Here is a 25,170-nt window from a genome sequence, read left to right as displayed (position 1 = left end):
AGTGGACCAATATCGAACACCTTCAACTCAAAACTAAGGCAGTAGGAAAAATATTTGAATGTACAGTCTGACCAAGGGTCTGTGTAAATATCTGTAATGGAAAGTAGTTACTGCAGAAACAGAACAGAACAAAGCTGTTAATTACCACACGCTTGTGTTAACCAGAATACTCACCCTTAATCCAAGTTCTCAAAAGGAAACAATTCGTATTTCATTTCTCAGTTTTACAAATTCAGACACTCAGACAGCATAATTCAGCTGCTTTTATGTTGACTTAAGAAGTCGTATTCTTTGCAAGTGGGTCTAAAGAATCAGTTTATCATTTGTATATGTGCTGCCTTCCCATCCTTTCTCTTAATCACAGTATTTTCCATTCCTTCTGCTAACAGAGTGCTAATGTATGCAATTCTAATCTTAATTATTTTGCTAACGTCAAATTCATTAGGACCTCTCTTTACTCAGTCATATAGTTTTAACAACCAGTATTAAAATACCAAAATAGGGAGATCAATCACCGCCAACAATACTGGATCCTAATCAGAATCTCGGGCCACATTTCTTTTTGGTCTATTTCCCTTTTGCATGTCAACACTCAGAAGCAAAATGGCCCGACACAGTTGTAACAATGTATTTTTTTTTCTTATTAAAACTGTCTTTCCTTGACTTTTACCATTTCCTCCTCCTCCTCCTCTACTTGAGAACTCGTAACTATCTTCACTCTCTTTCCTTTATTCGAGTGCCAATTCCCCTTTCCTCTTGCTTGTACCCTTCTTTCCATCTTTCTTATGACCCATTAGTTTTCTCAGAAGTTTGAACTTGCACATGTTTGATCTGTCTCTCGTCTGGACTTTCTAAACACGAGTCTTTGGTCATCATGTGTCTCAAGTCATTGAATGTTTAGTCACTTTGAGGATGATTACTGTCTCCAACTAAAAAATCATGACTCTTACCATCCACCCTTATAATGCTAGACCCAGGAGCCTTGCTTATTCCTTTCTGCTTCATCAGTCTCCTAACATTTCTCACGTCAGCCCATTTCTTGTTAGAGGCATACAGATTAGAAAGAAGCACGTATATGCCACTATCTTGAAATTCAAAATTCTGCAGTGATTTCAAGATTTCTTGGGTGAATCCAACATTCCCATATGTATTACAGGCACTCAAAAGCGCTCCTATGATCTGCACATCAGGGGACATGGGCATTGTCTTTATCAACTCCACAGCTTCCTCCACCAGTCCAGCTCTGCAGAGTAAATCAACCATGCAGCCGTAGTGTTCTAACCAGGAAGAAAGGTTGTAGAGGGGACTTGACATCTCATTGAAATACTTTCGGCCTTCGCTGACCAAGCCAGAATGGCAGCAAGCTGTTAAAACAGCAAGAAATGTCACTTCATTAGGCTTTGCACCTGACACTATCAAATCTTTAAATAGCTTCAATGCTTCCCTCCCAAGTCCATTTATTGCTAGGCCACCTATATAGGCATTCCAAGTACGGATATTCCTAGAAGGCATTCCACCTATATAGGCATTCCAACACAGCATTGCATACCACCAACTCCTTCCCGAACAGACATTTGAGACCCAACCCATGAATTCCTTTCCCCAAATTTAAACAACCCAATTTCCCACAAGCCCCAAGTATGCTGACAAAGGTTGCCACATTAGGTTCCACATTCATTCTCAAAAACAATGCGATGGCCTCATTAAACAACCTAGCCTTGACATACCCAGATATCAAGCCAGTCCAAGAGACCACGTCTCTCACAAGCATGTCATCAAACACCTTGCCAGCACCAACAGTGTCCCCAGAAATGCAATACACATGGACAAGAGTGTTTTGCACATAAATGTCGCACCACAAGGCAGTCTTCAAAGCTACGGAATGAAACTGTTTAATCTCTACAATCCCATAAAACTTAGCACAAGATTTCAAAACTGCTGGGATAGTGTACACATCAGGCACAAAACCATTCCTAACAGTCCATCTATAAATCAGGATTGCAAGCCAGGGTAAGTGGCCAGAGGCATAGCCAGAAATCAGCAAATTGCAAGGGAAAGAGCTCAAGTTCCAATCAAATTGCTTCAGGAAATTGCAAGGGTAATGAACATCTGTAACATGTTTTCCCAAAAAAATTGCAGCCTTGGAAATAACCAAGTCATTGGCAACAAGGGCAGAAGTCAATAGATGCGCATGAATTTGCTTGAAGGATCTCAAGCCATTGCTCTTGTGAATCAAATCCAAGAGAACCGATTTCAGAGATTGCCCAGCCTTGCTCATGGTAGTGATCAGTGCTCAAACAATCCATCCAAAATCTTTCACTGTTTATGAGTGGACATAGCCACGCTTAGTTATTGGCACACAAGGTTATCAAAATCACAAGGAGTTTACGTTCCCACACCCTCTAACCTTGGTGTATTAGTAATTTTGAGCGTTCGGTCTTAAATTGGATTCTTAGGTTTGAATCGAGAGCGTTCGGTTTTGGTGCAATAGTGATTATAAGCGTTCGTCCTAAATTGGTATTCTCAGGAAGTGATCTTGAGCGTTCGTTTTGGTGAATTAGTGATTGTAGTCGTTCGTCCTTAATTTGGATTATTAGGTTTGGATCATAAGCGTTCGGTCTTGGGTATTAGTGATTGATAGCGTTCGACCTGGATCAGGTATTTTGAGGTTTAGATTGTAAGCGTTCGGTCTTGATGTATGAATTATGATTAGCGTTTGATCTTGATCTGATAGTGAACGTTCGATCCTGATGGTGATTATTCTAAGTTAGTGATCGTTCATAGAGAACGTTCGGTCTCGATGATGTTTGTCCTCAGGTAATGCTCGTAAAAACTTAGCGTTCGATCTAGATGAGGTTTGATGTTTGACCGATCGTCCAAACAGTGTTCGAATAATAGTATTCAGTCTAATAGATGTTCGCTGTTTTAGCGTTAAGTCTAAGTGCTCGATCTTAACGTTCGTTCAATAGTGTTCGACCTAATAGTATTCTGTTTATCAGCGTTTGGAGTTTTAGCGTCCAGCATAAGTGCTTGATCTTAGCGTTCGTTCTTTTGGTGTTCGAACTAATGGTATGCGGTCTAATAACGTTTGGTGTTTTAGTGTTGAGCCCAAGAGATTGATCTTAACGTTCGTCCAAGCAGTATCCGATTTGAATGAGGTGTTCGGTTTTAGCGTTCGGCCTAATAGTATTCGATTTAATATGGTGTCCTGTTTAGCGTTCGGTCAATAGTGCTTAATCTCATGACGTACGGCCAAATAGTGTTCAATCTAATATGGTGCTCGGTTTCTAGCGTTCGGCCTGATTATGATGGATTTTATAGTGTCCGTCCAAATAGCATAGTGTTCGGCAATTTAGCTGTCGGCAGATAGCGTTCGTTGGAATAGCGCGGTGAATAGTGTTGGCTGTAACACCCCAAAATTTTGTGTTACGCTGACTAATTTTTCCGTAAAACACGTAAGTAAAAATTCAAATTTTTAATATTCAACTTCCACGGAAAAATAGTACGTTATTTATTACAAACCGATTATTCCGAAAATAAAACGTTTAAATAGTCAGGATCGACTACAAACAAATACATTCCCAGTCATCTATCCCATCTCTCTTTCATCCTTTATGCATGTTCAGAAATATCAGCCATCACATCTGCAATAACATCTGCTCCCGTATAACATCACACATTACACGATCATCGCATTCACATGCACAAACAAGCAAGGGTGAGCTAACAAAATACAATTCATATACATCATAAATATACTCATAATAACATACTGTCATCCACACCTTAACCAGATCAAACTATATACCCAAGTACGAATTATGCTTCAACCATATGCATATACCAATATTTATCAAAATATCAAATTAGAATGCATACGCCAATATACATTACAAAATAAATCAGACTACATCCACCAATATTACAGATCAATCAAAATACATACACCAATTTGTACTAGCGTCACTCCCATCACTCTTTTCAGAGCTTCCCCGGGCCGTTACACATTACCCTAATGTGTAGTGCTGCTTCCCATCACTCTATAGGGAGATTCCCCGAGCAAGTACACAAGTTACCCTCCATTACTCTAATCAAGAGTTTCCCCGGACAAGTGCAAGTATACCCCTCATCACTCGCCTAAAGAGATTCCTCGGGCCCGCAAGCACAACGCCAATCAAATTTTGTAATGAGCTTCACCGGACTAGTACCCCACGTCACCCCCATCACTCTTACATAAATGTAAGAGATTCCCCAGGCGGTTACACACGTCACCCGTGTATAAGGTTACTTCCCAACACTCTATAGAGCTTCCCCGGGCCAGCAACCACAACGCTTACTATCCACCACTCATTTAATGACACCAAGTAGCCAAAAATACACATATCCAATAATCCTCACAATACCAATCCAAGCATACCATAACGCACATATCATATCATCATCACATAATCATCACAATACCAAATTTTAAACAATTCAAGTTCTTCATTTAACATGAAACTTATAATCAAATCATATGCAACCATGATTTCAACAGTACTTAACCATTCAAACATCATTCTCCTATCAATTTGCAATCTCAAACAGATCACCCAACATTCCCATATCAAATAGATATATCAAACAACTCAAAATAGTGTACACCTAACACATTTTCTTTATATCTTTTTAATATCTTTTTAATACTCATTTTTAGGTAACTCAAACAGGTTTGAAACCATTACCAACAGTTCCGGAAGGGTCAAGAACCCCCAAAACGACCTAGAGAACGTCCAAAACGGACATCCGGAACCCCAAAACTATCGAAAACAAATTCTGCAAAGTGCAGGTGCGAGTTAACTATTTGGACGAACGTCATAAACCATTGGACGGACACTGTTTGGACGAACGCTGTTAAAGCTAGCGCTTCATGGACGAACACTGTGAGATCAAACACTAGGCCGAACGCTCAGAACCGAACACCATATTGAATTCAACACTCCTTGAACGAGCGCTTTACTATCAAACCTTATGAAGACCGAACGATAATTAAACCATCAACTGACCGAACACTACTAAACCAGCGAATGAACGAACGCTACTAACCAACAGCTGAGCGATCGTTACTAAACCATAACTTGAGCGATCGTTATTTAAACCAATGACCGAACGCTATTAATATCATCCCCGAAAACCGAACGCTCTCCAGACAAGGACGAACGCTAAATGCCTAAGCCAAAGCATGATTATGACCGAACGCTACTACCAAGAATGAACGTTAACCAAACCAACATTTGACCGAACGCCACTCAGCACATGGCATGACCGATCGTCCAAATCCGACATGGACGAACGGTCAGTTTTTCACATCATGCAGAATTCTGCAGAATGGTAGCAGAACCTCCCTTGACCATTTCTAACCACTTTTCTCAACTTCTTAGACTCTTAATTCTCGTTTTAGACTTAATTAAACTTATCCAAATGATTCTAAGCATTTCTACTACCATTTTTTTAAGTGATTAAAGTTCACTTTCAGCTCCAAAACACTAACTTCAACAACTTAGGGACCCAAATTTGATTCTACTACTTGGAACATGTTTTAGACCACTTTTATGTTTCTAACAAGTCACAATGGACTTGTCTAGACTGCCCAAACAGTCCAGGAACACTGCAGCCCTCATTTACTCAAAATCCCTACCTCACTTCCTCTAAAATAGCCCAAATTGACCATAAAGACACTTGATTTCCTTTCTAACAGCACTACCACCGAATTTTCATGTCAACACAGATCCAACATACACAATTCCAATAATCATCTCATACTTCCATCAATTCATCTAACCAAAAATTCATTAACTAAGCAAAACACACAATTTTCGTATTCCATGAAAAGTGAGTTAAAACTTCCTTGTTTACCACCCTAATTCACACCCAAATCCATCAAAACTTCATTTACGCATATACCAACATGCTAGAACGAATTTCCATCATCCAATTCACATATATTCATCACCTTACACAATTATTTCATCATCCAACTTATGCAGAATTCATAGATTAAATCTAACTCCCCTTACAACTTTACCTTCAAGCTTCTTTCATATTCAGAATTCTCAATCCATCATTTAATTATCTCACCTTATCATATTGATAATAACAAGTCCATAGATTCAAAGTGTGGTAATTAACAGCTTTGTTCTGTTCTGTTTCTGCAGTAACTACTTTCCATTACAGATATTTACACAGACCCTTGGTCAGACTGTACATTCAAATATTTTTCCTACTGCCTTAGTTTTGAGTTGAAGGTGTTCGATATTGGTCCACTTATGCCTCTTTCTTTAATTTCTCTAGTATATGTATACATGCGAGAACATAGCTAAGTGGAGAAAAGAAATAAGAGACAAAAAAAATGTGAAAAAGAAAACTGTAAGAAGAAAAGTAGTGCAGAAAGAACATCTGTCTACAAGAATTCAGAAATATAAAGGTAAAGGAAGTTGCAAAGGGTTCCTGAGTGCGTAGGGAGAGTGTCTAGTTTTAGTCTAAAAATTGACGTATACTAGACGCATTTAGAAAACCTAACCATCAGTTCGCAAATTAATCGAATTCTCGTGCTCACCGTACCTAAGAAAGTGAATTCATCCAAACCAATTGCACAGATAAAAAGTTTCATTTGAGATTTAAACAAGAAATATAAGATAAAATGTTTAAAGAGTAGCGAATATGAGGCTTGAAGAAAACAGAGAAAGCATGAAAACGACGACGCAGTACCGAGTGAGTGGCTAGGCAGAGGGAGGCGGAGGAGCAGCGGAAGCAGAAGAAGCGTCAGCAGGAATAACGAGAGTCCAATCCGGAGGAAGAGGAGGCATAGGATCGTACACAGTTGGCTTGCGGTTTATATCCCATGGCTGCGTCTTCCGTGGCCGAGTCTTCATGTGATGCGCAATCGCTTTCTTCTGCGGCCGAGACGAACACACTATCGTCAATCCTCCGTCACTTCTCTTTCCAATTCCCAGTGCTTGTGGTGGCGCCATCACCACTCCACACCCAAACATGCTTGACAACGACGACATCCTTCTCTCTTCTCGCTTTTCTCTTTTCTCTTCTATTGTTTCTCAAACACTCATCTCTTACCGGTTTATCCCTCTCAGATATTTTTCCAAAACTTCCCAATTTACCCTTCGAATTTTGGTTCGGAGGTACAAGGCCCAAAGGTTATTTGCTTTTTCCCTCTTCGATAGTTTCCTCCTCCATCCATTAAATTTTTCCTTACACGACATTATTCTGGAATGTTTTGAAGAGTGTAAAAAGAAAATTGACAGGGTACAGAAAGAAACATCCTCCCTCTTCACGAACTTTACTGGGCCTGGTCTTTTCTTTCTATACCTTTTGGGCTCCCCTTTTGCAGACACCTTTGCTGAAATTAATCCATGATTCGATAAAAGTACAGAAGCATGAACCATTTAATCTCTAAATTTATAATGATGAATTAAATTTGTTTTTTACACTGATAGACAAGAAAAATTATTTCCAAAATGTTAATTAATATTAATGTGGTCTCTCTGAAATTAATTTAATCATTTCTTATTAACTAGTGTAACACCTGTAACATCCCAAAAGTACAGTAAAATTATATAATAGAATTAATTACACTAAATGATAAACCAATTCAGTTTTATATTAAACAAGCGAACGCTCTTGACCGAACGGCCTTACATAGAGTTGCCAAAAGTGAACTGTACAAGATTCAAGGGAGAGGAGGCTGCTAGTTCTTGTTTCATTTCAGCAATAGTCATAAAAAATAAACTCAAAACATACGTGTACTTTTCGATGAAAACGACACATTCCGGAATAGACAATTTCTGAAACCACCACTTAACTAACTATGCAAGTACTTGGTCAAACAACTGCTTTAATTTACACAAGTCGTGTAAATTATGTTTATCTTCAAGAATTTATCTTCTATAAAATTGGAATCTCATTTGGAAGAAAATAAAAAAATCAGCATGCTCATGCTTCAGGAAAACTACTACCAGTAATGGTAGAGTTCTTCTATTATTATGACCACGTGCCATTGAATGAGTTGACGCATTCCGTATCTATCTGAACTTACCCAAGTGGCTTCTATTTCTATTATGTTTGTCTCATGTCAGAGCTTGTGGCATAGTAACTACTGTCGTCAAAGTTCAGGTGACCATTGACCGATCGCTCACAATCATAAACATTAAACGTTGTCACTGTCACGGGCAAGACAAAATTTCCCTTTGGCCCCTAAAAGAGGGTACCTATGAAACCATCTTGCTCCTGAGCTGCTTCTCAATGCATAAGCTTAAGCTTAATTTGGCAAGGAGTGACCCCGTATCTTTTCCATAAATGCAGTGCTCTCGCGTTGTAACTATTATGAACTTCCATATCAAGTCCCAATCTGGCCTGGTTTGAGCATAATAAATAAGACAAGTCTAAAATGATTTAGAGACACTTTATAGAATGCACCATTAGAAGTTGTTCAAGTCCATAGACAAAATACGTGAGCTCAGGGTCAAGTGTGCTTGTCTGATTAGCAGAGGGTATTAATATGCCCCTCAGAGTATATTTGATTGGCAAGGATGTCCAATAGTACGTAAATATCCTCACTTTGAGGATGATTACTGTCTCCAACTAAAAATTCATGACTCTTACCATCCACCCTTATAATGCTAGACCCAGGAGCCTTGCTTATTCCTTTCTGCTTCATCAGTCTCCTAACATTTCTCACGTCAGCCCATTTCTTGTTAGAGGCATACAGATTAGAAAGAAGCACGTATATGCCACTATCTTGAAATTCAAAATTCTGCAGTGATTTCAAGATTTCTTGGGTGAATCCAACATTCCCATATGTATTACAGGCACTCAAAAGCGCTCCTATGATCTGCACATCAGGGGACATGGGCATTGTCTTTATCAACTCCACAGCTTCCTCCACCAGTCCAGCTCTGCAGAGTAAATCAACCATGCAGCCGTAGTGTTCTAACCAGGAAGAAAGGTTGTAGAGGGGACTTGACATCTCATTGAAATACTTTCGGCCTTGTGAGGTTGGATTGCGGATAAACTATCTGTGCTCGACTCAACCTCTTGTCATCTAAGGTGATCATGAATATTAAATGTCAAAATAACTATATTTCTATCATCAATTTAATCATTTAGTTAATAGTTTATAAATACACATTAATATTAAAAGAAGTATACATTTAATACTCTTTATTATTATTATTATTGTTTAATTTATTTATTTTTACTTAAGTGAATATGTCTATTTCATTTGGATTTTCATTTTATATTGGACAATGAATCATTGTCAGTCTTCAAAGTGACTACACTATAAAATTGATCTTATTCCTTCTACAACTAGTTCATAAAATTGGCCTTTATTTATGCTAATGTTAGATCATAATTCTAACTTATTAATGAATCATTGGGGGTAAAGAAATGTAGGGACTAATCTTGAGAGGTAACCTAAGATATATTCAAATTAATTGTAAAATACAGGTATACTACTATTGAAATTTTGTCATATTTTAACACTAATCAACTTTCGTTGTGTGTTCTTTTGTACTAACAATTTGCATTCAATTTTGTTTGGCTTTATTAAATGGACCGCGATATTCCAACAACAGATTTTTAACACTCTTTTGACAACGCCACGTGTCGCCACCTCATTGGTTCGTTTAAATTTTTTTTTTTTTAAAACCTATGACCGTAACCCTTATTTTGAGTGAAAATCCTAAAATACCCCTTTCCCTTTCTCTGTTCCATTGCCTTTCCCTTTCTCTGTTCCATTGCAAACGAGGTCCGTTCTCTTGAGAGGTCGAAGGTTGCGTTTCGTCTCGCTTCGTTCCATTTGCATCCTGTTGTCTCCGGCCAGTTTGGTCTCCTGTTATCGTGCGTAATGGCAAGTTCCGGTGACGATATTCCGACGACTAAGGTAAGTGGTTTTCCATTCCATGTCGTAGCTTGGTTATTCGGTTTGGGCATCACGTAGCATGGTTATTTGATTTGGGTTAATGTTTGGGGTTCGTATCGTTGTGTTGTGGTGCTTGGGTTATTGGGTTTCGTTGTTTTGATGATTTGATTTTGGTTTATGCAGTTGAGTGTTCGTCACTCTTTTTCGACAAAGTATATATGTACTTTGAACGAACGCTTAACAAAGGAGCATCGATCATTGATTGCGACAACTCCATTTGCTTGGTTTTTAGATGTCAATGTCAATGTTAAAGTAGGTAGAAATATACTGAGTGAGTTATTGGGTAAGTGGGACGACTGTAGTAGTGGTTTTATAGTTGGGAATAAAGTTTTGAATATAAATGAAAATGATATTTATTTAGGGTTGGGACTGAGTACAGATGGTGCAAACATTAACTTAAAGGAAGAGCTGGGCAATAGTGAATGTGTGAAATACATAGGCAAAGGAACAAAGGAATTGAATTCAATATACAAAATTCTAATGCGAAAACAAAAGAAGAAGATTCCTTGTTCTCATTTTTGTAGCCTTTACCTCCTGGTAGGGATAAGTGAGATTTTATTTCCAAAACGTAGCGGGAAAGTGTTTCCCGTAATGTTTAATGTTGTTGACAACTTAAGTGCTTTGGGTAGTTATTGTTGGGGTAGTCTAGTTTATCGTTTTCTGTTACATAGTTTGTGCAAAGCTTCAAAAGGCTTGAAGAAAGGCAAAGGTATTTCAAACGTTTACGTCAACGGTTGTGTGTACATGCTGCAGGTAATTAATAGTATTTGATGTACTTACTTAAAATGTTATTTGAATTAAGTTTGTTACAAGTGAAGATGATTTATTTGTTTTAGGTATGGTTTTTTGAGCTGTTTGTTCCACCAAAAGGTCCTATTGATAAATTTCCACGAATATTGCATTGGATGAATATAAGTGTTGGAGACAAGTTCGTTAAACGGTGTATGGAGACAGGTTTGGTAAGTTGTTTGTTATCGAAAGTTTTGTTATGTTTTCATATATTGACCAAAGTTGTGTAATCTGTAATGTGTTGTTAAATTTCAGGTTGTTGACGATGTTTATGGTGGTCCTTCAACGAAGGATAAGGAGGAATACAGACCAACACCTAAAAGAAAGGATGCTAAACCAAGAGGAAAGAAGAAACAAAAAAGAGCTCGCAGAGAAACTTTTATGCGTGCCTTAGAGGAACAAGAATTTCTAATTGAAGAACTTAAAAGGAGGGTTGCAACTTTGGAGGCACAATTGGCTGAAGAGAAGGCAAGAAGGCAAAATAAAGATGACGTTGGACAAAGTGTGCCTCGTACAGAACCATCTGTGAACACTGGTTTTGTATCCCCTACTGACATTGACGGAAATGAACAACCTTTGAAGACGTATGTTAGGGTTGGATCACGAAGGCGTTACAAGGGAAGACGTATGTTAGGGTTGGATCACGAAGGCGTTTCCAAATCTTGTTTCAAGGGCATCAAAGCGAGTTTCAAAGGCATCAAATCTTGTACCAACAAAGGTTTGAAGTTGTTCTATGCGGTTGATTACATTATCTAGTGTTGTAGATGAACTGCCTTGTTCATCATCTTGTCCTTGATTCTGGTGACCTTCTTGTAAGGGGGGATGGGGGGCGTTGCCTTTGGGAACCCATTCTCCTTCATCATTTTGCATATAACCAAATGATGCTACAACTTCACAACCAATTCTTTGCTTGAACTTCAGTTCTGAAATGGGGTAAGCGTGAATACATGGCGATTCTGTGGACGTTTCCTATAATCTGTAAGAATATGGTGCTGTGGACAATTTCAAAATCATCAATAAAAATTCGATCATAAATACTTTCTTCAATCATAAATATGAGACAATATCAAATTTTATTTACCGAGTATAACGGACTAAAATGAAACCTCTTAACAACACCGCACAACCTTTTCTCAAAGTACATAAAGACCGTACAAGCAAAGAACACCACCTACACAATAAAAAATTTTCACATTACTAAAATAAACTATAACATGAAACACAACCAAATGTGACAATACTAACCATGTTATCAACGTATTTCATTGGGGCCAAAGTGTAAATTGAAGTGGTGCTCAAGCTTTGGCCAATTATCTCGCTTACAACCCTAAACATACAAATATTAGTCAATGACAAACAATACATATTCCTCAACCACAACTACAATTCATACCACATACCTGTGTACATTCATCTCTCTGATGCTGACTGCTGTATACAATTGGTTTACATCAACAGTGCTTGGATCACCAACAAAACTCCGCAATGGGGGTATAGCCAATGGAACGACCTCCGGTTCTCCTTCATCAGCATCATCTTCTATTTCAATAAAATTAATGTTACGAACAGTTTCATCATCCCCTCTTACTTCGGCATGTGCACCTAGGGGGTCATCAACTTCATTTCCATCACCTTCTTCTTCTCCCCCAACTTCAGCATTCTCCTCACCTCCAACTCCATGTCCATCACCTTCTTGTTCTCCCCCAACTTCAGCATTATCCTCACCTCCAACTCCACCCCCAACCTCTTCATCAGTGGCACATGGGAAGAAGATTGGAGTTTGATAAATTTCAAATAGCTCCCTAGTCAAAACTCCAATCTTGGCATTCAATGCTCTGATATGTTCGTTATTTTTCCTCAATCTCTCCTCCGCACCTGCTTCCCATGCCCCGTCATCAGAGCTTTCGTCTTCATCATCGTCTTTGTCAACCTTGGATCCTTCACCCAAGGATCCTTCGTCATCCAAGTTGAAAGCTGCATGGATTTCCGGCCTATGACGATCTTCATTTCGTATATACCACTCCATATTTAACTGCACCAAAAGCACACAACAAATTCAGACAAAATACACAATCCATTTTAACATACAAAATAACGAAAAACAAAACACTTACATCTCCGGTCATAAAAAATTTTCAATTTTTTCGGTCCTTGATTTAAACGGGAACCATCTCATTATGCGGGGGAAAAACCGGTGCGAAGGATGACCATGCAAAGAAAGTCTCTCAACCGCCCAAGCCTAAAACATCATAAAATTATTTCATCAAACATAATTCACAATGTTCTGCACTACATCAAAATAGTGAACTACATATCATATTACCTGCAACACTGCCACATTGCCACTGAGAGTGACTGACTGGGGGATACCTGCTCCCATAATTTTCTTCTTACATTTATTTAAATTCTCTACAATGTGTTTATGTACACCGGTGCACCAATCATATACACACAAACGGTCTAAGTCATCTAACACTCCAAAAGGCATGTTACAAACATGCCTTGATTTCCTAGGGAAATAGAAAACAACTAAACAAACTAATATATATAACCTACACACTACATCGACTTCAATGTTTTTATCATCAACAATGACATTAAACATGTCTGTCAAGTCCTTCAAACTGATGGTTTTTGATTTGAACATTTCACCAACCAATCCACAAACTACTTCATCAAAGGGAATCTCTAAACCACCTATTTCTAAACCTAAGCTCATCAACACATCAACAACTCTAAAGGGCACCAAGTTTTGACTAACTCTGAAACTGTTATCATTTCCAACCCACCTGCTAACCATAACCTTCAATAATTTTAAATTCACCTCCACAGGGTTATTAATATTCAAACACCACATAAATGGTGTCATACTAATCCGATCCACATGACACTGTCGGAGTAAACGATTCATTTCAATAATGATCGATGAATCCATCGAGATAAGAAGTCGCCACTACAAAAAAAATCATAAAAATTTATTACTAACTACAATCCGTAAGATAATTAAATAATATATAAACAAAAAATTTAATTTTTTTCTTACACTTGCTTTTTTCCCTTCCATTGCAACGGCCCTAAGAAGACAACATTCCACACTCAGTTATATCATTCAACTTAATGAAAACCAAAAACACAGAGTAAAACACAATGTCAGGGCTCGCCCATTTTTACTTACACTAAAATGTAAGGGTTGAACGCTGTGGGTAGGGTAAAGATGGAACACACAGCCACAGAGATCCTCCAAGGTTTCAACGCACGTTTTGAAGAAGGAGGAGAGAAGGAAACCGAGGATGGAAGCTTCGAAGACGGAAAGAGAACGAAGGCTTCAACCAACGAGAAGACGGACGACACAGCGACAGAGAAGACGGACGACAGAGAAGGCTTGAACGAAGAGAGAAGGCTTGAACGAACGAGATGAAGCAAGGCTTGAACTTTCGCACCCTAAACCGCCAAACCCAAATGTTAAAAATTTTATCTAGAAAACCCAAAATACCCCTCGCCCCGGTTCACCTTCTCTGTTCCATTTTCAAATTACTGAGCCAATGGCAAGCTGCCACGTGCACGTTGTCAAAACTGTGTTAAAAAAGCGTTGTTGGAATAACATTTTCCTTATTAAATTAATGTTAAAACACTTTTTGTCCTTTCATAAGGAAAACAAGTTGTCAGTCATAATAACATCCAGTTTTTAATCATATGCATTTAGGCTGATGGCTATGTATTCTTTCTTGTTTGTTTCAGGTAAAGAACAAGAATATTGGGAGCAGGACAATATAAGAGAAGAGTATGATCCAGTAGCATACAGGTTTGATAAGATTTCAGTCCTATCCATAGTGATTACATGATTACAGTAGTCACTAGTGAACCTTGTAATTTAATTTATTACCATCAGTTTATTTGTGCAATATTCCTTTGATTGTTTCGATGCCCTGATTCTCTTTTTAGTTCTTACGAAACTATAAACCATTGATATCTATATTTCTTATATTATAAGATATTCATTTTAGTCCTTATACTATTTAAGAAACATCAGGTGTTCTGTAGTAGATGGTTGTCACCTCAAAATTATTAGTTACTGGACATCAAAACCATAAAATAAAATTTGATGGAGATCAAAACCATTAAATTAGTATATTACAGATACAAGAAACATTTAAGTCTGTTTTTTTTTGTTTCCTTATCTTAGTCGGTTTCAATCTGTTAGTGCACTAGGGATTTTTGAAGCTGCTCTAGTACCTGATCTAATTACCGTTCGTTCCACACTGGACGACCGTTCGTTCGGTGGTCGACGAGCGTTCGTTCGCTGATGGACGAGCGTTCGTTTGCTGGTGGACGAGCGTTCGTTCGTCATCTCAGCATCCACTCATCAATTTTTTTAACGCCGTCCAGCCAACTTAACGGAAAGGACTCAATTGATATCAATTTTCAAAATTAAGGACCATTTTGATACACTTTAGAAAACGAGGACCCAATTGAGACATTCGTACATAAATAGGGATGTCGAAAAGGATTAAACCTAACCAATATTATATAATAAAGACGTCAACATTCAAATATAGAGAACAATCAGCATATGACGTGTAATTTAAGTGCAGAATTACAGTCATCTGAAAAAGAAAGGAACGAAAATTTAAACTTAACAGTTTAAATTATTGAACACTACAACAAGTGTTCGAATAGGAAAGTTCTTAGCAGACTAAACCAGAACCTCGGTATCCTCTAGCTCTTGCTCCAAGGGAATCTCCTCGACAACATCTGCTCCCATCCAAGTGGATGATCATCGCCAAAGGAACGAAAATTTAAACTTAACGGTTTAAATTATTGAACACTACAACAAGTGTTTGAATAGGAAAGTTCTTAGCAGACTAAACCGCAACCTCGGTATCCTCTAGCTCTTGCTCCAAGGGAATCTCCTCGACAACATCTGCTCCCATCCAAGTGGATGATCATCGCCAAAGAAACGAAAATTTAAACTTAACGGTTTAAATTATTGAACACTACAACAAGTGTTCGAATAGGAAAGTTCTTAGCAGACTAAACCGCAACCTCGGTATCCTCTAGCTCTTGCTCCAAGGGAATCTCCTCGACAACATCTACTCCCATCCAAGTGGATGATCATCGCCAACGAAACATACCCAAACAGCACATAACAAAAACAATGCAAGGGTGAGCTAGATATAAAAAAAACATGTTATACATATAGCACAGTTAATTCATGTCATCATACGTAGTTATATATATATATATATAAGAACAATTCAAGCATACTCATTAAACCACAACTCACACTCACACGACTCATCCGGATTTGTATAACTCTCGAACTAGCAGTCGTCTTTGCACTTGCATAGTTCTGTTGGCACTCTTCAACACTAGCAAGGTGAATCCCCAAGCTGCCTATCTCTGCCATTAAAGGCTATAGACGAGGACCTCCCTCTACTCTCACCACAGACACTGTTCTTCTCTATGTGAGCATGAACAATGCTTTGAGTGTAGGGATAGAGAGACCGAGCCCAAAGTTCACTACAGTTATACAGAACAACCACAACACCACATATCACTTTCATCCATCTCTCCCCGAGATGTCCAAATCATACTCAAACTCATCATTTACATCCACAGTCATCTCTCCCTGAGATGTCCAAATCATACTCAAACTCATCATTTACAACCACAGTCATATTATCAGAGTAATTTATCATATCTCATGCATTCACATGTTTTTCACATAAATCACATCAGAGTATATATTCCAACCACATTGCACACTTAAAACAAGAGCAAATAACCTTGGAACCGAACACTATTTGCCGAGCACTATTTGGACGAATACATTTGGACGAACGCTATCTGCCGAATGCTATTGTTGAATACTAGTTGGTTGAATACTATTTGGACGAACGCTATATGACCGAACGCTATCTGCCGAACACTATATGCCGAACGTATTTGGCCAATGTAAGACCCTTGTAAACTCAAAATTTTACCAAGTTGTAAAAATTTCAAGTTGTAGTGTAAAATAGAATGCTGTCAAAATTTGACATGGTTTACTATTTTATGTATAACTTTTTGTACAATTAATATTTTGGGTTAATTCTTTTTCCATTAGAAAGTAGACTCAAAGAGCTTCGATTTGAGTACTCATACGTTTTTTTTCAACATCGGGAAGGGCCTCAACCAAATCAAACAAGTCACGAAAAACGTTATTTTGAGTTTTCTGCTGGTTAATCGATTAACAGTTGTAGTTAATCGATTGTTACAGAGAAAATTCGTGTTTTAGCCTCTGGACTCGAGTTAATCGATTAGCACTTTAGTTAATCGATTAGCTACGTCAGTTATGGAAACATAACAGCCTGGAACACGTTTTTTTGAGCGTGCAAGGTTGGGGAATCTTCCCACAAACCATTCTTTCCGGATTTTGGGGCTGGAAAATGGATTAGTAAGGCCAGATGTCGGTCTTTTATTGCTAAATTACAATATCTTGGGTCCTTGCTTGTCTTGGAGCCATTTCTTTAAATCCACATCAGACTTGGAAGTTTGGGGAGAGTGGAGAGCTTTTTGGTGTGAGGAGAATGAAACTCTACGTGTGCAGAGGTATTGAAGCGTGCTTGGTCTACCAGAAGGGAAGAGTTACTCTCTTGGAAGAAGAAGTTAAGATCTTCAAGAGGTAAGGGGAGCTAATCTATGTATTTTACTTTGTGGAAAATTTGTATGAATTGGATGAAATGTTTTAAGCATATGGAGATGATGTTAGATTGATCCTTGATCTTTGGTTTTCTGTTTGAATCTATGGACTTGTTATTATCAATATGATAAGGTGAGATAATTAAATGATGGATTGAGAATTCTGAATATGAAAGAAGCTTGAAGGTAAAGTTGTAAGGGGAGTTAGATTTAATCTATGAATTCTGCATAAGTTGAATGATGAAATAATTGTGTAAGGTGATGAATATATGTGAATTGGATGATGGAAATTCGTTCTAGCATGTTGGTATATGCGTAAATGAAGTTTTGATGGATTTGGGTGTGAATTAGGGTGGTAAACAAGGAAGTTTTAACTCACTTTTCATGGAATACGAAAATTGTGTGTTTTGCTTAGTTAATGAATTTTTGGTTGGATGAATTGATGGAAGTATGAGATGATTATTGGAATTGTGTATGTTGGATCTGTGTTGACATGAAAATTCTGTGGTAGTGCTGTTAGAAAGGAAATCAAGTGTCTTTATGGTCAATTTGGGCTATTTTAGAGGAAGTGAGGTAGGAATTTTGAGTAAATGAGGGCTGCAGTGTTCCTGGACTGTTTGGGCAGTCTAGACAAGTCCATTGTGACTTGTTAGAAACATAAAAGTGGTCTAAAACATGTTCCAAGTAGTAGAATCAAATTTGGGTCCCTAAGTTGTTGAAGTTAGTGTTTTGGAGCTGAAAGTGAACTTTAATCACTTAAAAAAATGGTAGTAGAAATGCTTAGAATCATTTGGATAAGTTTAATTAAGTCTAAAACGAGAATTAAGAGTCTAAGAAGTTGAGAAAAGTGGTTAGAAATGGTCAAGGGAGGTTCTGCTACCATTCTGCAGAATTCTGCATGATGTGAAAAACTGACCGTTCGTCCATGTCGGATTTGGACGATCGGTCATGCCATGTGCTGAGTGGCGTTCGGTCAAATGTTGGTTTGGTTAACGTTCATTCTTGGTAGAAGCGTTCGGTCATAATCATGCTTTGGCTTAGGCATTTAGCGTTCGTCCTTGTCTGGAGAGCGTTCGGTTTTCGGGGATGATATTAATAGCGTTCGGTCATTGGTTTAAATAACGATCGCTCAAGTTATGGTTTAGTAACGATCGCTCAGGTGTTGGTTAGTAGCGTTCGTTCATTCGCTGGTTTAGTAGTGTTCGGTCAGTTGATGGTTTAATTATCGTTCGGTCTTCATAAGGTTTGATAGTAAAGCGCTCGTTCAAGGAGTGTTGAATTCAATATGGTGTTCGGTTCTGAGCGTTCGGCCTAGTGTTTGATCTCACAGTGGTTGTCCATGAAGCGCTAGCTTTAACAGCGTTCGTCCAAACAGTGTCCGTCCAATGGTTTATGACGTTCGTCCAAATAGTTAACTCGCACCTGCACTTTGCAGAATTTGTTTTCGATAGTTTTGGGGTTCCGGATGTCCGTTTTGGACGTTCTCTCGGTCGTTTTGGGGGTTCTTGACCCTTCCGGAACTGTTGGTAATGGTTTCAAACCTGTTTGAGTTACCTAAAAATGAGTATTAAAAAGATATTAAAAAGATATAAAGAAAATGTGTTAGGTGTACACTGTTTTGAGTTGTTTGATATATCTATTTGATATGGGAATGTTGGGTGATCTGTTTGAGATTGCAAATTGATAGGAGAATGATGTTTGAATGGTTAAGTACTGTTGAAATCATGGTTGTATATGATTTGATTATAAGTTTCATGTTAAATGAAGAACTTGAATTGTTTAAAATTTGGTATTGTGATGATTATGTGATGATGATATGATATGTGCGTTATGGTATGCTTGGATTGGTATTGTGAGGATTATTGGATATGTGTATTTTTGGCTACTTGGTGTCATTAAATGAGTGGTGGATAGTAAGCGTTGTGGTTGCTGGCCCGGGGAAGCTCTATAGAGTGATGGGAAGTAACCCTATACACGGGTGACGTGTGTAACCGCCTGGGGAATCTCTTACATTTATGTAAGAGTGATGGGGGTGACGTGGGGTACTAGTCCGGTGAAGCTCATTACAAAATTTGATTGGCGTTGTGCTTGCGGGCCTGAGGAATCTCTTTAGGCGAGTGATGAGGGGTATACTTGCACTTGTCCGGGGAAGCTCTTGATTAGAGTAATGGAGGGTGACTTGTGTACTTGCTCGGGGAATCTCCCTATAGAGTGATGGGAAGCAACACTACACATTAGGGTAATGTGTAACGGCCCGGGGAAGCTCTGAAAAGAGTGATGGGAGTGACACTAGTACAAATTGGTGTATGTATTTTGATTGATCTGTAATATTGGTGGATGTAGTCTGATTTATTTTGTAATGTATATTGGCGTATGCATTCTAATTTGATATTTTGATACATATTGGTATATGCATATGGTTGAAGCATAATTCGTACTTGGGTATATAGTTTGATCTGGTTAAGGTGTGGATGACAGTATGTTATTATGAGTATATTTATGATGTATATGAATTGTATTTTGTTAGCTCACCCTTGCTTGTTTGTGCATGTGAATGCGATGATCGTGTAATGTGTGATGTTATACGGGAGCAGATGTTATTGCAGATGTGATGGCTGATATTTCTGAACATGCATAAAGGATGAAAGAGAGATGGGATAGATGACTGGGAATGTATTTGTTTGTAGTCGATCCTGACTATTTAAACGTTTTATTTTCGGAATAATCGGTTTGTAATAAATAACGTACTATTTTTCCGTGGAAGTTGAATATTAAAAATTTGAATTTTTACTTACGTGTTTTACGGAAAAATTAGTCAGCGTAACACAAAATTTCGGGGTGTTACAGCCAACACTATTCACCGCGCTATTCCAACGAACGCTATCTGCCGACAGCTAAATTGCCGAACACTATGCTATTTGGACGGACACTATAAAATCCATCATAATCAGGCCGAACGCTAGAAACCGAGCACCATATTAGATTGAACACTATTTGGCCGTACGTCATGAGATTAAGCACTATTGACCGAACGCTAAACAGGACACCATATTAAATCGAATACTATTAGGCCGAACGCTAAAACCGAACACCTCATTCAAATCGGATACTGCTTGGACGAACGTTAAGATCAATCTCTTGGGCTCAACACTAAAACACCAAACGTTATTAGACCGCATACCATTAGTTCGAACACCAAAAGAACGAACGCTAAGATCAAGCACTTATGCTGGACGCTAAAACTCCAAACGCTGATAAACAGAATACTATTAGGTCGAACACTATTGAACGAACGTTAAGATCGAGCACTTAGACTTAACGCTAAAACAGCGAACATCTATTAGACTGAATACTATTATTCGAACACTGTTTGGACGATCGGTCAAACATCAAACCTCATCTAGATCGAACGCTAAGTTTTTACGAGCATTACCTGAGGACAAACATCATCGAGACCGAACGTTCTCTATGAACGATCACTAACTTAGAATAATCACCATCAGGATCGAACGTTCACTATCAGATCAAGATCAAACGCTAATCATAATTCATACATCAAGACCGAACGCTTACAATCTAAACCTCAAAATACCTGATCCAGGTCGAACGCTATCAATCACTAATACCCAAGACCGAACGCTTATGATCCAAACCTAATAATCCAAATTAAGGACGAACGACTACAATCACTAATTCACCAAAACGAACGCTCAAGATCACTTCCTGAGAATACCAATTTAGGACGAACGCTTATAATCACTATTGCACCAAAACCGAACGCTCTCGATTCAAACCTAAGAATCCAATTTAAGACCGAACGCTCAAAATTACTAATACACCAAGGTTAGAGGGTGTGGGAACGTAAACTCCTTGTGATTTTGATAACCTTGTGTGCCAATAACTAAGCGTGGCTATGTCCACTCATAAACAGTGAAAGATTTTGGATGGATTGTTTGAGCACTGATCACTACCATGAGCAAGGCTGGGCAATCTCTGAAATCGGTTCTCTTGGATTTGATTCACAAGAGCAATGGCTTGAGATCCTTCAAGCAAATTCATGCGCATCTATTGACTTCTGCCCTTGTTGCCAATGACTTGGTTATTTCCAAGGCTGCAATTTTTTTGGGAAAACATGTTACAGATGTTCATTACCCTTGCAATTTCCTGAAGCAATTTGATTGGAACTTGAGCTCTTTCCCTTGCAATTTGCTGATTTCTGGCTATGCCTCTGGCCACTTACCCTGGCTTGCAATCCTGATTTATAGATGGACTGTTAGGAATGGTTTTGTGCCTGATGTGTACACTATCCCAGCAGTTTTGAAATCTTGTGCTAAGTTTTATGGGATTGTAGAGATTAAACAGTTTCATTCCGTAGCTTTGAAGACTGCCTTGTGGTGCGACATTTATGTGCAAAACACTCTTGTCCATGTGTATTGCATTTCTGGGGACACTGTTGGTGCTGGCAAGGTGTTTGATGACATGCTTGTGAGAGACGTGGTCTCTTGGACTGGCTTGATATCTGGGTATGTCAAGGCTAGGTTGTTTAATGAGGCCATCGCATTGTTTTTGAGAATGAATGTGGAACCTAATGTGGCAACCTTTGTCAGCATACTTGGGGCTTGTGGGAAATTGGGTTGTTTAAATTTGGGGAAAGGAATTCATGGGTTGGGTCTCAAATGTCTGTTCGGGAAGGAGTTGGTGGTATGCAATGCTGTGTTGGAATGCCTATATAGGTGGAATGCCTTCTAGGAATATCCGTACTTGGAATGCCTATATAGGTGGCCTAGCAATAAATGGACTTGGGAGGGAAGCATTGAAGCTATTTAAAGATTTGATAGTGTCAGGTGCAAAGCCTAATGAAGTGACATTTCTTGCTGTTTTAACAGCTTGCTGCCATTCTGGCTTGGTCAGCGAAGGCCGAAAGTATTTCAATGAGATGTCAAGTCCCCTCTACAACCTTTCTTCCTGGTTAGAACACTACGGCTGCATGGTTGATTTACTCTGCAGAGCTGGACTGGTGGAGGAAGCTGTGGAGTTGATAAAGACAATGCCCATGTCCCCTGATGTGCAGATCATAGGAGCGCTTTTGAGTGCCTGTAATACATATGGGAATGTTGGATTCACCCAAGAAATCTTGAAATCACTGCAGAATTTTGAATTTCAAGATAGTGGCATATACGTGCTTCTTTCTAATCTGTATGCCTCTAACAAGAAATGGGCTGACGTGAGAAATGTTAGGAGACTGATGAAGCAGAAAGGAATAAGCAAGGCTCCTGGGTCTAGCATTATAAGGGTGGATGGTAAGAGTCATGAATTTTTAGTTGGAGACAGTAATCATCCTCAAAGTGAGGATATTTACGTACTATTGGACATCCTTGCCAATCAAATATACTCTGAGGGGCATATTAATACCCTCTGCTAATCAGACAAGCACACTTGACCCTGAGCTCACGTATTTTGTCTATGGACTTGAACAACTTCTAATGGTGCATTCTATAAAGTGTCTCTAAATCATTTTAGACTTGTCTTATTTATTATGCTCAAACCAGGCCAGATTGGGACTTGATATGGAAGTTCATAATAGTTACAACGCGAGAGCACTGCATTTATGGAAAAGATACGGGGTCACTCCTTGCCAAATTAAGCTTAAGCTTATGCATTGAGAAGCAGCTCAGGAGCAAGATGGTTTCATAGGTACCCTCTTTTAGGGGCCAAAGGGAAATTTTGTCTTGCCCGTGACAGTGACAACGTTTAATGTTTATGATTGTGAGCGATCGGTCAATGGTCACCTGAACTTTGACGACAGTAGTTACTATGCCACAAGCTCTGACATGAGACAAACATAATAGAAATAGAAGCCACTTGGGTAAGTTCAGATAGATACGGAATGCGTCAACTCATTCAATGGCACGTGGTCATAATAATAGAAGAACTCTACCATTACTGGTAGTAGTTTTCCTGAAGCATGAGCATGCTGATTTTTTTATTTTCTTCCAAATGAGATTCCAATTTTATAGAAGATAAATTCTTGAAAATAAACATAATTTACACGACTTGTGTAAATTAAAGCAGTTGTTTGACCAAGTACTTGCATAGTTAGTTAAGTGGTGGTTTCAGAAATTGTCTATTCCGGAATGTGTCGTTTTCATCGAAAAGTACACGTATGTTTTGAGTTTATTTTTTATGACTATTGCTGAAATGAAACAAGAACTAGCAGCCTCCTCTCCCTTGAATCTTGTACAGTTCACTTTTGGCAACTCTATGTAAGGCCGTTCGATCAAGAGCGTTCGCTTGTTTAATATAAAACTGAATTGGTTTATCATTTAGTGTAATTAATTCTATTATATGATTTTACTGTACTTTTGGGATGTTACAGGTGTTACACTAGTTAATAAGAAATGATTAAATTAATTTCAGAGAGACCACATTAATATTAATTAACATTTTGGAAATAATTTTTCTTGTCTCTCAGTGTAAAAAACAAATTTAATTCATCATTATAAATTTAGAGATTAAATGGTTCATGCTTCTGTACTTTTATCGAATCATGGATTAATTTCAGCAAAGGTGTCTGCAAAAGGGGAGCCCAAAAGGTATAGAAAGAAAAGACCAGGCCCAGTAAAGTTCGTGAAGAGGGAGGATGTTTCTTTCTGTACCCTGTCAATTTTCTTTTTACACTCTTCAAAACATTCCAGAATAATGTCGTGTAAGGAAAAATTTAATGGATGGAGGAGGAAACTATCGAAGAGGGAAAAAGCAAATAACCTTTGGGCCTTGTACCTCCGAACCAAAATTCGAAGGGTAAATTGGGAAGTTTTGGAAAAATATCTGAGAGGGATAAACCGGTAAGAGATGAGTGTTTGAGAAACAATAGAAGAGAAAAGAGAAAAGCGAGAAGAGAGAAGGATGTCGTCGTTGTCAAGCATGTTTGGGTGTGGAGTGGTGATGGCGCCACCACAAGCACTGGGAATTGGAAAGAGAAGTGACGGAGGATTGACGATAGTGTGTTCGTCTCGGCCGCAGAAGAAAGCGATTGCGCATCACATGAAGACTCGGCCACGGAAGACGCAGCCATGGGATATAAACCGCAAGCCAACTGTGTACGATCCTATGCCTCCTCTTCCTCCGGATTGGACTCTCGTTATTCCTGCTGACGCTTCTTCTGCTTCCGCTGCTCCTCCGCCTCCCTCTGCCTAGCCACTCACTCGGTACTGCGTCGTCGTTTTCATGCTTTCTCTGTTTTCTTCAAGCCTCATATTCGCTACTCTTTAAACATTTTATCTTATATTTCTTGTTTAAATCTCAAATGAAACTTTTTATCTGTGCAATTGGTTTGGATGAATTCACTTTCTTAGGTACGGTGAGCACGAGAATTCGATTAATTTGCGAACTGATGGTTAGGTTTTCTAAATGCGTCTAGTATACGTCAATTTTTAGACTAAAACTAGACACTCTCCCTACACACTCAGGAACCCTTTGCAACTTCCTTTACCTTTATATTTCTGAATTCTTGTAGACAGATGTTCTTTCTGCACTACTTTTCTTCTTACAGTTTTCTTTTTCACATTTTTTTTGTCTCTTATTTCTTTTCTCCACTTAGCTATGTTCTCGCATGTATACATATACTAGAGAAATTAAAGAAAGAGGCATAAGTGGACCAATATCGAACATTCAACTCAAAACTAAGGCAGTAGGAAAAATATTTGAATGTACAGTCTGACCAA

At 38.5% G+C, this 25,170-nt stretch overlaps 5 protein-coding genes, 1 long non-coding RNA gene and 2 pseudogenes across 6 annotated transcripts; 4 read left to right on the top strand and 4 right to left on the bottom strand.

The window, feature by feature from the left end:
* Positions 1-437: 437 nt before the first annotated feature.
* Positions 438-2,278, bottom strand: LOC108334752 (pentatricopeptide repeat-containing protein At4g38010-like; annotated as a pseudogene).
* A 4,480-nt stretch (positions 2,279-6,758) lies between these two features.
* LOC128194280 (50S ribosomal protein 6, chloroplastic-like) lies at positions 6,759-7,049 on the bottom strand. Its single transcript, XM_052869470.1, has one exon. The coding sequence runs from the start codon at positions 7,047-7,049 to the stop codon at positions 6,759-6,761; it is 291 nt and encodes a 96-aa protein (XP_052725430.1).
* A 2,852-nt stretch (positions 7,050-9,901) lies between these two features.
* LOC128194279 (uncharacterized) lies at positions 9,902-11,561 on the top strand. The gene is made up of 4 exons (XM_052869469.1): positions 9,902-9,937; positions 10,100-10,729; positions 10,813-10,935; positions 11,021-11,561. Exons 1-4 carry the CDS (start codon positions 9,902-9,904, stop codon positions 11,519-11,521), a joined length of 1,290 nt encoding a protein of 429 aa, XP_052725429.1. The 3' UTR covers positions 11,522-11,561.
* Positions 11,562-11,682: 121 nt separating this feature from the next.
* On the bottom strand, positions 11,683-12,791 carry LOC128194278 (uncharacterized). Its single transcript, XM_052869468.1, has 4 exons — positions 12,166-12,791; positions 12,011-12,092; positions 11,847-11,936; positions 11,683-11,757 (listed from the first exon to the last, which is right to left on the bottom strand). The coding sequence occupies exons 1-4, from the start codon at positions 12,789-12,791 to the stop codon at positions 11,683-11,685; spliced, it is 873 nt and encodes a 290-aa protein (XP_052725428.1).
* Positions 12,792-12,793: 2 nt separating this feature from the next.
* Positions 12,794-13,931, bottom strand: LOC108321485 (uncharacterized). The gene is made up of 3 exons (XM_052869467.1): positions 13,089-13,931; positions 12,934-13,004; positions 12,794-12,797 (listed from the first exon to the last, which is right to left on the bottom strand). The coding sequence occupies exons 1-3, from the start codon at positions 13,698-13,700 to the stop codon at positions 12,794-12,796; spliced, it is 687 nt and encodes a 228-aa protein (XP_052725427.1). The 5' UTR covers positions 13,701-13,931.
* A 3,451-nt stretch (positions 13,932-17,382) lies between these two features.
* On the top strand, positions 17,383-20,236 carry LOC128194259 (uncharacterized). Its single transcript, XR_008245639.1, has 2 exons — positions 17,383-17,429; positions 20,041-20,236. It is a non-coding gene; the product is annotated as an uncharacterized LOC128194259 (long non-coding RNA).
* A 1,182-nt stretch (positions 20,237-21,418) lies between these two features.
* On the top strand, positions 21,419-23,626 carry LOC108332570 (pentatricopeptide repeat-containing protein At4g38010-like; annotated as a pseudogene).
* Positions 23,627-24,352: 726 nt separating this feature from the next.
* LOC128194277 (50S ribosomal protein 6, chloroplastic-like) lies at positions 24,353-24,643 on the top strand. Its single transcript, XM_052869466.1, has one exon. It carries the CDS (start codon positions 24,353-24,355, stop codon positions 24,641-24,643), a length of 291 nt encoding a protein of 96 aa, XP_052725426.1.
* Positions 24,644-25,170: the final 527 nt, after the last annotated feature.

This window comes from Vigna angularis, chromosome 10 (assembly GCF_016808095.1).
Source record: "Vigna angularis cultivar LongXiaoDou No.4 chromosome 10, ASM1680809v1, whole genome shotgun sequence".
In the NCBI taxonomy this organism is placed as follows: Eukaryota; Viridiplantae; Streptophyta; class Magnoliopsida; order Fabales; family Fabaceae; genus Vigna; species Vigna angularis.
This window is presented reverse-complemented; position numbering and strand designations above follow the sequence as displayed.

Excerpts from the sequence above, each read along its gene's own strand:
- LOC128194279 (XM_052869469.1), top strand. The coding sequence starts at position 9,902 with ATGGCAAGTTCCGGTGACGATATTCCGACGACTAAG. Across the intron at positions 9,938-10,099 it reads ACGATATTCCGACGACTAAG|TTGAGTGTTCGTCACTCTTT; the intron begins GTAAGTGGTTTT and ends TGGTTTATGCAG. Across the intron at positions 10,730-10,812 it reads GTTGTGTGTACATGCTGCAG|GTATGGTTTTTTGAGCTGTT; the intron begins GTAATTAATAGT and ends TATTTGTTTTAG.
- LOC108321485 (XM_052869467.1), bottom strand. The coding sequence starts at position 13,700 with ATGGATTCATCGATCATTATTGAAATGAATCGTTTACTCCGACAGTGT. Across the intron at positions 13,005-13,088 it reads GCAATGTGGCAGTGTTGCAG|GCTTGGGCGGTTGAGAGACT; the intron begins GTAATATGATAT and ends ATGATGTTTTAG.
- LOC128194278 (XM_052869468.1), bottom strand. The coding sequence starts at position 12,791 with ATGGAGTGGTATATACGAAATGAAGATCGTCATAGGCCGGAAATCCAT. Across the intron at positions 12,093-12,165 it reads AGAGAGATGAATGTACACAG|GGTTGTAAGCGAGATAATTG; the intron begins GTATGTGGTATG and ends TTGTATGTTTAG. Across the intron at positions 11,937-12,010 it reads TGAAATACGTTGATAACATG|GTGGTGTTCTTTGCTTGTAC; the intron begins GTTAGTATTGTC and ends TTTATTGTGTAG.
- LOC128194277 (XM_052869466.1), top strand. The coding sequence starts at position 24,353 with ATGTCGTCGTTGTCAAGCATGTTTGGGTGTGGAGTGGTGATGGCGCCA.
- LOC128194280 (XM_052869470.1), bottom strand. The coding sequence starts at position 7,049 with ATGTCGTCGTTGTCAAGCATGTTTGGGTGTGGAGTGGTGATGGCGCCA.